At 43.8% G+C, this 11,020-nt stretch overlaps 1 protein-coding gene across 2 annotated transcripts in view; it reads right to left on the bottom strand.

Moving 5' to 3' along the window:
* Positions 1 to 2,276: 2,276 nt before the first annotated feature.
* Positions 2,277 to 11,020, bottom strand: part of LOC127592494 (exostosin-1) — a 53,876-nt gene continuing 45,132 nt past the window's right edge. Inside the window, exons 10-13 of one of the 2 annotated variants that reach the window (XM_052053274.1) lie at positions 8,908 to 8,997; positions 4,310 to 4,470; positions 4,052 to 4,223; positions 2,277 to 3,135 (exon numbers count right to left, since the gene is read on the bottom strand). In XM_052053274.1, coding sequence (XP_051909234.1) covers positions 2,950 to 3,135; positions 4,052 to 4,223; positions 4,310 to 4,470; positions 8,908 to 8,997 — 609 coding nt within the window. In that variant the 3' untranslated portion in view covers positions 2,277 to 2,949. The remainder of the gene's footprint in view (positions 3,136 to 4,051; positions 4,224 to 4,309; positions 4,471 to 8,907; positions 8,998 to 11,020) is intronic. The other variant, XM_052053276.1, reaches the window with a different exon arrangement.

The raw sequence follows: 11,020 nt of genomic DNA, 5'->3' as shown, positions 1-11,020 counted from the left end.
CACGTGTGTGTGTGTGTGCGTGACACTGCCCCCTGACGTGCACCCTTGAGAGCCGCAAACAACAATGCCCTCCACTAGGAGTGTTTAAAAAAACAGCAAGATAAATATGACATCAGCGCATAAACCACGTTGATAGCCAGCTGCTCGTTTCGCTGTTGCTTTATGAACTTCATCTCATGAGTATTAAAGTAAGATAATAAAGTTCCCTGATGAGGACATTTTGAAAATGCTGACGCTCTTTAAACCGCAGCATGTGTTTGTTAAATAACATCAAATGCGAGCGACCAGTCGTGCTATCGTTTAGGAGGGCGTTGGCGTAAGCAGGAATGGATTAGCCTTCCCCATGATGTCACTGCAAGACGATGACATCATTACGTGAATCAATGACGAAAGCGAACAACGCACACACGAGAAAGGGAGACGACACAATATACATTTCTGCCTCATAATTCGACGTGTGTTCCAACAACTACATCGTGTTGTTTTGACGACGACTCGAAGACGGACGCGTGTCGAAAAAGTCCATAGTGTCGCTTTAATGCCGACGACCGCGTGTGCGTGCGATGAGGAAAAGTGGCGTCCGTCAGCACGTCTGGGATTGAGTCCATGTGACGGCGGCCGTCTGCTCCCTCTTTCATCTCTCGCCGTCTTCTCAGCTGTCAGCACGCCGCTCATTGGTCACGGCTCCATTAGGCTCTCATCATGAATAAATCATCTCCATCTATTATGATTATTCACTTTGGCACCGGGTTGTCACTCATCGATTGGCTGCGAGCCCGAGAATCCCGCTCCTCCCAACCTCCACATTCAAGGAAAACGGGGTAAATTGATCTTTGGTGAGAGAAGTGGAACATCAGAGGATTCAAATCCGTTGCCGCAGATTCCATGACCAAATGGACTCATCCGTGCAAGTCGGGAATTGCAGGTGCAGTTCGGCGCGAGAGAAAATTGCTATCATGATGTGCATACACACACACACGCACACGCACACACACACTGTATTTTCAACACTATAAGGCGCACCTTCACTGGCCAGGGCTCGATATGAATAAAGCTGTAATGTATTGTATTGTATTCCCTTTAGTGTAGCTCCATCTAGTGGATGCATAATGCAACCGCAGCCACTATGGTAGCTTCCATTCTATTTCAACGGTTTTGAAATCGGCCATTATTTGAATGTGCGGCTTATACTCCAAAGTGCCTCATAGTGCGGAAAATACGGTGTCGACATATTTATATATATATTTTTAACCAAAACACACAATGGGGTTCGATGTAAAATAAATCACATGACACATTCAAACTACGGGGTTTTTTTTTCAATTAATAGCGCTGAAGACGCTTCAACTTTTGCCCACGCGGAAGTACATGTAACGACATCGTGAAATGTCCTATATATGCTATCTTTTCCTCCAACTATGTTTCTCATTAAGGCCTGTCTCCTCACATTTGTCATAGTGGCTGCTCACACGCTTTGACACGCACCACACACACACACACACACACAAACACGCACGGATGGATGGATGGAGAGTCTCCAATTTTGGACCGAAATAGGACACATCATTGGCTCTCAGGGATTGTGGGGGAGAGAAGGCGAGAGGATGTGAGGGTTGGCGGTTAAAGTTGAAAAGACTGTTTGATGAAATGCGGTGTTGACGTTTCTGGTTTTGGATTTCAATAGTGGCTGTAGGTTGCTTCACGTTCGAGTTGTGTTTCAAGTCGGTTTCTAGGTGTAGTTCTGCTCTGGGTGACATTTTAGGCTTGGGGAAGCATTTTGTACTTTGGATAAATTTGTGCAGAACAACCACGTCAACAACCTTGACATGGCGAGACACACGTCAGAGCGTCGAAATGGACAAAGAATCCAAACTGTCCAAACAACAACTAAGCATAAAAATGCTTTGATGGGAGGACAATGCGGCTTCTGATTATCATATCAATTTCTTTTGCGGATCAACGTTTCGGCCTTTTTCTGTCTATCCTCCTCAAGTCGAGTCCTCGCTGAAAAGCGAAGCAATCAAAGTGGGATCATTTTAATATTCATGTGCACGCCCTTAATGATAGTGGTGTGTGTGTGTGTGTGAGTGTGTGTTTGTGTGTGGGTGGGTGGGGGTGTTGAGGACACCTTTTCAGTTTAATGGATACATCTAGTTTGCCTGACAATGTCACAGACAGACAATTATTTTGGAATATGTCCATAATGAAGGGTTGGGCCTGACCGATATGGATTTTGTGTCTTACATTTTCAGGTGCTAATCTATTAAAAAAAATCAGTTCTTAAAACCAAATATCAGCTGATAAGATTATCTGGCCGACAAAACAGTCGGGCTCCAAATATGTCGCGAGATGAGAGAATCTTTGTCGAGTTCTACGCCACCACAAACACAACAATAAAACATATATCCCAAATATTGCTAAACATTGCATTGCTGTTCTTAAAAAAATTTTTTTTTGGCTTGCTTGCTTTTTCACAAATTTTCATTAAAAAAATGCGAAAATACCGAATACGTAATTTATTTTTGATCATGATTATCTTTGCAAAGTTAGAATCTATGTACATAAAATAGGTAATCTTATACATAAAAACGATTCGGCACAGCGATTAAAGCTGTGCCTAATAAAGTGGCCCACGAGTGCAATTTCGTGCAAAGTCAGGAAGCAAAAAAGTGAAGCCCCCGTGACACTTTTGATAGCATACCTTGATTTTATTTGCTTTATACAGACACGAACCGCAGCCGTAAATGTACAATAGCAAGATTGTCCCATCGTTAAGAACCCGCCATTATGATTAAGAACGGTTGTTTTCATGCAGCTCACGTCCCTCGCCTGTGTGGTTTATTTTTTTAATTTAGATTTTTTTTTTTTTTTTTGCGAGTGTGAGCATACCTTCTGTGTTGGCTATGTCTGGCGGTTCACGGGAGGGGATGGAGGGCGGGGCGATCACGTTCACAGCCTCTCGATGTCGCGGTACTTCTTCCGCAGCATGGACACCTGATCCCGGAAAAGCAGCGGGTCCAGTCTCATCTGCGAGTGCAGCAACGGCATGAAGCCCAGCCAGCGACTGAAGGCGTTCACGCACGTCTGACGCTCGGCAAAGTGGTCCGGGTCGGCCCACCGGGACGCCTTGGAGCCCTTTGGGGGCGGACCCAAAAAGATGGCTCAAGCTGTAGTTCGAGTTCAGATTTGGCTCATAGTTGCTGTGTAGTTTTTGCTTTGGTTTTAGTTTTTTTTTTTATTCTGGTCTATTTATGCCTCTGACCAAACCCACAAAACATTCATTTCAACGCCTGGCGGAATCCATGGCGCTCCTCTGAATTTTGTCTATATGCAAAAAAAAAATGATATGAATGAAGTCAAGTAAATTGACCGGCGTCTCATTTAAGCCATTAATTACTCGCTACATTCTGCTGAAATATCACATACCGCCTGTGCTCAACACATCAATCATCGTGCGACCCCAAAAAGTGTTTTTCGCAATGATTAAAAACCATACTGCACTCTTATTGCTTCTGCAAGAAAAGGAAGTAGTGACTGAAATGGGCGATAACCCTGATGACATCATAATGACATCGTCCCCATTCGTGCTGTCCACAGGGCATACGTTGTAAAACGTTGTCGTAATCCCCCCCGAGAGCGATAGCAAAAAATATATTTTATTTTTAGGAGGGAGGAGAATAATGTTGGCCGTTTGTGAGCTTACGTTGGGGAGACTGCTTGGTGTTTGAAAGAAATCATACGTTTCAAAATTTGCTCCCCATGATGAGCGCGTCGGAAAAGATGAATGGCGACGCTGGATTCCCTAACAGCGCTCATCAAACATGAAGACAGGAAACACTTTCAATTATTTCCTCTTTTATCATTTTCATGCCGCTCGTGCCATCGTCCCTCGGGCTTGTCATAAGAATAAAATAATTAACGCTTCAAGAAGTGACGAGCGTTACCCGGAAATGGCAAAAGTCTCACGGATGATCCTAAAATGGCCGCCGCAATGCAAAATGGCAGACTTGCTTGTGTCTTTTCTTTTGCGGGTTGCAAATGTTGCCCTTACTTGGCTCATCATGGTCTCCTTGTACTGTTTCTTCTGCGTCACCTTGACGGGCGCTTGCTTGGTGACGGCCGATACCAGGAAGTTCATCAGGATGTCCTCGCAGTTGGCCATACGGTCCACCATACTTAGCAGGTTGCTGGGCACGTAGCTGCTGAACAGGTAGTGGTAGTACCTGATAGGGGGCGCCGATGCTACTTATTAGCATCGTCGTGGATGTCTTTTTCAGAACGACGGTTGTGATATTATCCGGCCTCGTACCTGTGGTAGAAGGCGGCCCCGGTGAGCACCATCGAGTAGTCGTTGGTCCATTTGGACGTGTAGGCCCAGCAGGAGCGCGAGCCGTCCCAGTAGTGGCTCCGGGCGGGATAACCTACGATACGCTCCGGAAAGGTTTGCCACACGATGAAGGCGAAATCCACCTGGAGGAGGGGGGGGGAAATACAACATTTCCACATTGAGGAAAGCACGACGCCGTCTTGTTCGTATGCCAATTAGCGGCACCGGCAACATAAATGTCGATGTTGATGATACTTCGGGGAGGGCGGGGCGAACACTAATACACTCGTTAGACACCCGTTGGACACTTTTAGGTACCATTAAGTACTGCAGGACTATTTATTGAGGTCCGGGAAAGTATCGTTTACCAGCCTACCTGCTAGCTCAAGCAACTAATTGTGTTTTTCATCCATGATGAGGACAGAAACAAGATGTTCACATCATGCTCACTGACATGCGCGTTAGGATGGTGAAGATTTCCACATTCCGTTTGCTATTTTACACTGCACCAGCTGGCCTCGACTAAACTTGCGCCACCACCCCCGCCCCATAAAAAAAGACGCGATTAGCAGCCCAAGAGCCCCCAAAAAAGGGAATCAATAGCTGTTTGGACATTATTTTCCTAGCCTAAAGGCCAAGACATAATTTTGTCACCTGTGCCTTTCAGACAAAAATCACAGCGTGACATTGGCATTGACCTCACAACAAGAAGCAGTTTGGCAAAGAGTCAATAAATTCATCAGCAATGCGCCTTTCTAGTGGTTCAACAAAAGCACCCAGTTGCAGTTTACTGTCAAACCAAACATATAACAAGGAGAATCAGATCAACAGAATAACACGTTTGCCTTGCGCTAGCTTCATGCTAACACACAATTTAAAACGCCACTGACAGGCTAACAAATAACATAGTCAGCCATGGTGTTATAAGAGATTATTCAACACAAATGGTGCAGCAACCCACGTAGACAGAAAATAGCAATATATGCTTTATCCTCCGCACCTAATAAGGCAGCTTCGTGAGTCACTTACAGTAGATTTGCAAAACTTTGCTTGTGTCTACATGACCGGACCATATAAAAGCTGCAATGAATGAATTAATTTTCACGAGTCAGTCTATGGCAATTGTTATTATATGCTATCTTATTATATGTTATTAAATAAGATATCCTTTATTTGTCCCGCAATGGGGAAATTACAATCAGCTAAGCTAGCAGATTTTCATCATATGATATTATATGGTTTAGTTGGTCATTTAGGGGTTTCGATACTGTATGTGTCAATTTTACAGTAAACTTCCACAGGAGGTAACAGAGATGGCCAGTGTGAAATGCCGTATAAAAAAAAAAAAAAGAGCTGAAATTGAATCATCTCCTGCCATCTGTGCGCTGAGCAGACAATCGAAAAGGTTGCGGCTGCCACGGCGGTGATTGAGACGCGTGCGTGCTGTGTAATAATTAATAAGGTGCTGCACTTTTAATCACGTCGCCATCCGAGATGAAAACGTTTCCGATAATGCCACTTGGCATGTGTGACTTCACCACCGCGGCGCACGCTTGCCACTCCTTGTCCGTCCGTCTCCATTAACGACAGGTGTGACGTGGCGGAAGCGCTGAAGGATGACATTCGGAAAACTGTGTGTGCGTGTGTGTGTGTGTGTGAGGGAGAGATAAGACACTAATACATTGATTCTCATCCACTGTGCAGCGAGGTGTGCCAACAGAAATGATCCCATTTCACCTAATTGTTCTGAAAATCATCACTTGTTTACGGCTAATAAATTCAATAAATACAGCCGTCGTCATCTATCTATGCCAGCGACGATTAGCCACAACTGGAAAAATGACGTCTCCTTCCAGTCGATGGCAGTATGTACAGTCATCATCCATCCATAAACAAACAAAATGGTAGCTATTGATACGACCGAGATTGGAATCCACCCCCAAAAAATGTCGGTAACCATTTATTGATGGCACAAGATGATGGCGAAACGGTGAGCAACTGCTTAGCACGTCCCGAGGTATGAGTGTGAGCGCGGGTGGTTGTTTGTCTATGTGTGCTCTGTGATTGGTTGGCGATCGGTTCAGGGTGTACCCAGCCTAAAGCAGCTGAAAGAGGCTCTAGCATGACCCTTGTGAGGACAAGTGGATCAAAAAATGGTTGGATGGATGGCACAAGATGACGCCAAAGCACTTTTTTGGATTGGACAAGACGATAGCCTGACTAAAGTTTCTTGGCACCAAGATGGGATCAAAGCAATATTTTGATCTTCAAAACCGCTTTGGCCTGCAAATTGGTTTTTCAGCAAATAACAGAAGACATGTTGTTGAAGAAAAAAAAACCAAGTTAGCTCGATTTTTTTTGTAACCACTAGAACAATGTCTAGACTGCACTTCTGATTCATTTGAATGCTATCTTCATTGACAATTTTTTTTTTCCATTTGTAAAATGTTCCACTGCAGAATCTGTGCCTTGGCTCTGTCAATGTTTGGAAACACTGCGCTAACAAATGCTGGCAAGGCCAACCCGGATGCAGAGATTCAATACGGCCAGTGTATTGACTGTATATCTCTTGTGGCTTTAAAGGTGTCACATAAAAAGGAGTTATGTCACAGTTCATACGTGCAAAGCTGAAGGCGAGCACATACAGTATTATCAACGAGACTCATTTATGCTCCCCGGCCGCATGAAAGTACGTCAGGTGCTTGCGTTCACTTATTCCGTTGTGCCACTGTCAAGGCACCTATGGACAATTTAGAGTCTTCACCTGAAGTTAATGTCAGTCAAAAATACGCGGAGGCATGTATTCTTTATCTCCTGTAAAGACACTGTTCCCAAAAACTAAAATCCCCACATGGGACACCTTTTGAAAATGTCTCGTTGCTTGCACCGCACCCCTCCGCCAGTCATGAGACAAATTCATCATGAGAAAGTTGCATCCGAAAATAGCAAAGTTTTATTATTCAAATGGGCTTGATTATCAAGTGGCCCGGCCGCGCGTGATTCCATTCCGCTCGGCGTATTTCATCTCCTTTTCGCCCAAATCCCCGCGCGCCGCCTTAAAAGGCCAATTAGGGCGACGGCTTATCGAGCGCAACCGAGATTCTCTCCGCGTCTTTCCTCCTCATCCTCCCATCTTCCTCGTCCTCCATAAAACAAGCCGGTCGGCAGCGCATAAAAGTTTAGCCGGCCGGTCGGGATTGTTTAGCCGCGCCGCCAAGTGTAATTGTCTCGCCATTAGCGTGGAAGAGGTGAGCATTGACTTGTGACGATCAATAAAAACTATTTGCCAGTTTAAAGATATGTCGCGTATGTCGGGCTTGTGCACGTTCCATTATGGATGGCTTGGTTTACTCAGTTCTCCTAATGACTCTCCAAGTGACAAAGATTTAGATTTAATTTGAATATGCAATGGTTTTATTTTGGTTTGTTTTGTGTTTTTTTTTCCTGCAGCTAAAATGCTTTAGCAGTCAGTAATAAGACAATTTGTCAAAATCTCAGCTCAATCAAACATAAAATTTGCTGTTAAATTGCCCTGAAAGAAAAAAAACCCACCACCACCAACAACAACAACAAAACCCTCATATTGGGTTATTTGTAGCCGTGCAATTTTGAAGGTTTCATTTTTTTTACTTTTCAGTTCCAAAAACGTGGACTTTACCTCTTACTAAGGAAATTGCAAGAAAGAATGTAATAATAGTGTTACACGATTAAAGTCCAAACAATATCCCCCACCCAAACATTTTTTTTTAATCTGTGAAAAAAATCAACCAAAAAACCCCCCAAAGCAACTAACTCAATATATTTCAATTACAAACAGAATAGGAAAAATGTAAACGCTATCCAAGTTTATAAGCGGGCCAAATCTTGATTTCATGAAGTATGGTGGCGAATGTGAAGTGGTGAGAGTCGGCATGAAATCAACATAACGAATGTTTTCACTGGTGGCGCTTTGCTCCGTTTTCACTTGCGCCTCATTCCCATTCCAAACAACGTATTTGGAAAGGTCCTTTGGAGGCACACGTGCCCCCGCCCAGACCCCCCCCCCCTCCACCCCCATGCACCCCTGGCTCCGCGGTCAGCACACTGCTTGCTCGTGGGTAATGAATGGCGTTCATGCATGCACATGGACTTGAATGCCTCATTTCACCGGCGATCGATAACTCTGATGCTGCCACTGACTCGTGTCGAAACAACGAACCAACTTTGAAAGTGTATTTTCAAGCAGACAATTTATTCAATTACGGTAGTGATTCTCAGTGTGGGACAAAGTCTCACTAGTGTTGTGCAATCGCACACAAAAAAAAATCACTGCCAAAGCACAGTTCAGTTGTATTTAACTTTAAAGTCAATATATTTGCCTTTCGTCTGTAAACATTTTGACTTGAATATCATTTTAACTGAACTAAAAACTCTTATCTGACAACCCCGGCGCAATTTGTCTTTAGCCGCAGGTGTTTCTTTTCAAAGGCCGCCAGTTGAATAGAAGTACAGTGTAGCGAATATTTGGGAAATATGAAATATAAAAATAATATAATATAATAGAATGTGTTAAAACATATGAGCAAAAGAGTTTGACTCACCTCATTGGTAGAGAGAACCGAGTCTTCATCCAGACTGAGGATGGCGTCGGTGATGATGACATCGTGCGGGTAAAAACGACTACTCATCGCCTATACAGAATAGAAAAGATATTTTGAGAGGGTTAAAAAATTTTTTTTTGTGTGTCGGAGATTTATTAAATATTTTTGGGGTGGTTAACAAAAAGCCTTCAGGCAGAGTAAACAAACGGAGCAAAATATGTTTATTCCGGCTACAGCGTGTCCATTGATCACACGGCCGACTTTTATTTTTCTTTTTTTATGTGCGTCAGTGTGTTTTTTTTTTCTTTTTTAAATGCTAGCCGTGGTCAATTTTGACCTAGCAAAGCGCGCAGGGCCAGGATCCATTAGCTGCTGACGATCTTATTGACTTATAATTAAAGTGTGAATTATTTAAGTGCTCGCAAAAGACCCGCAGCCGCACGGTGCAGGGACTTTATCGGGAAAAAAAAAACATCCACGCTGGGATTAGAGGTTGAACGCAACATGATCAAACCTTTCAGTCATGACATACTCATCATATTTCACATTTATGGTTCTTATGGAGCACTTTATATGCAGCGATGGCTGTTTGAAAGTGCTCTATAAATACTGTTGACTTGACTTGACTTTTAACGTGGCGGTGACCATATATTGGCTAATAACAGCTAATATATATATATATATGTAGCTAATTACAGCTGCGGCTGTTGTGAAAGCGCTATATAAATCAGCATGTATTGTATTGTAATAATAAACTTGTTCCACTTAGTCTGTCCTTATTAGTCCTTTCTCTCTGACTTGGGTTTCCCGCACGGCTGTACCGCCAATGGGTGTCTTTGAAACATTGGACGGAATAAACGTCAATCATTACAGCAGCACGTAAAAATAGTCAAAATATTGGTCCCGGTAAGTATTTGAGTTTTGCTCATAGGGTGTGCGCGAGGCATAGCGGTGAAATTTGATGACTCGCACTAAAACGGGAAAATCGAATAAATTTGTCATCTCCACAAGGTCAAAACTTGACCAAAACGTCTTGTGTGTAATAAATGTCCCCATTTAGTTCAATTATCACGACCTCAAAGCATCATATCATATTTAACGTTAGCCCTGTGGTGCTCGCATTTTAAATCAATTGGCTGAAGGCAGCAGAGTTACGTCCCCCCCCCCCCCCATCGGCCAGTGTCAATGCCTCAACGCCTTTGGTCCAAGATTAGATCCCAACGAGATCTGGGCCAGTTCAATGGTCTCCAACCTTATCTTTGCCCCGCTCGCCTGGCAGCCATTAACTCGCTCGCCATACATGCCCACCGCTGCGACTCTGAAGGTGTGTTTTTTTTTTCCCCTGAACGCCACGCCGCGTAGTCGCTATTAAATTCGAGAAGCCAAAGACCACACACAGTTATCCGCAGTCTCATTATACAGCTATCCAGATGTATATATACATACATCTATACGCAGTCCAATAGCAATTGTGAGCACTTTAAGCAAAGGATGGAACACAACAGCTGCAGCAATGCATTTTTTATGACAATATAACATGAGTCCCAGTCATATCTTGTTTATCTTCTGTGAAGATAGATCGATAATAATGGTTGGTGCACTGATGAGATGAAAGGAATTTAACCATCTTGATGAGCATCATAATCTCCATGAACCACTTTTTTGCCATTTTAAACATGTACGTTCATCCCCGCCCACTACTTGATTTTTTCGCCTTTCCTGCTCCCTGCGCACGTCATTTTCTGCCACGCCTAAGGAGGCAGGATGGATGTTTGAGAGGGAGCCGTACGTAAAAGTCAAGCTCGTGGACTCAGACGTGCCGAGTTGAGCTGTGATTGATGACGCTGAAATATGTCCGCCCCGCACCGCTTCGGCTGATAATATTGATGTGGTGGGCTAAAGCGCTTGCTCGGCATGTTCAACCTGACTCGATATGATTTAGCGTTCGTATCCCTGGCGGGTGGGAAGGTGAGGGTCATGTTGTGCTTACTCAGGTTGAACGGAAAACAGACGAGACGCTCGATATGGAATTCGCCGGAAATATGCAACAAGCTGCCACCCCGTCATAGCTTTCTTTTAGGATCAATGTGTTTATGGTCACCGGTAATGTATA

The sequence above is a fragment of the Hippocampus zosterae genome, chromosome 19 (assembly GCF_025434085.1).
Source record: "Hippocampus zosterae strain Florida chromosome 19, ASM2543408v3, whole genome shotgun sequence".
Taxonomy (NCBI): domain Eukaryota; kingdom Metazoa; phylum Chordata; class Actinopteri; order Syngnathiformes; family Syngnathidae; genus Hippocampus; species Hippocampus zosterae.
This window is presented reverse-complemented; position numbering and strand designations above follow the sequence as displayed.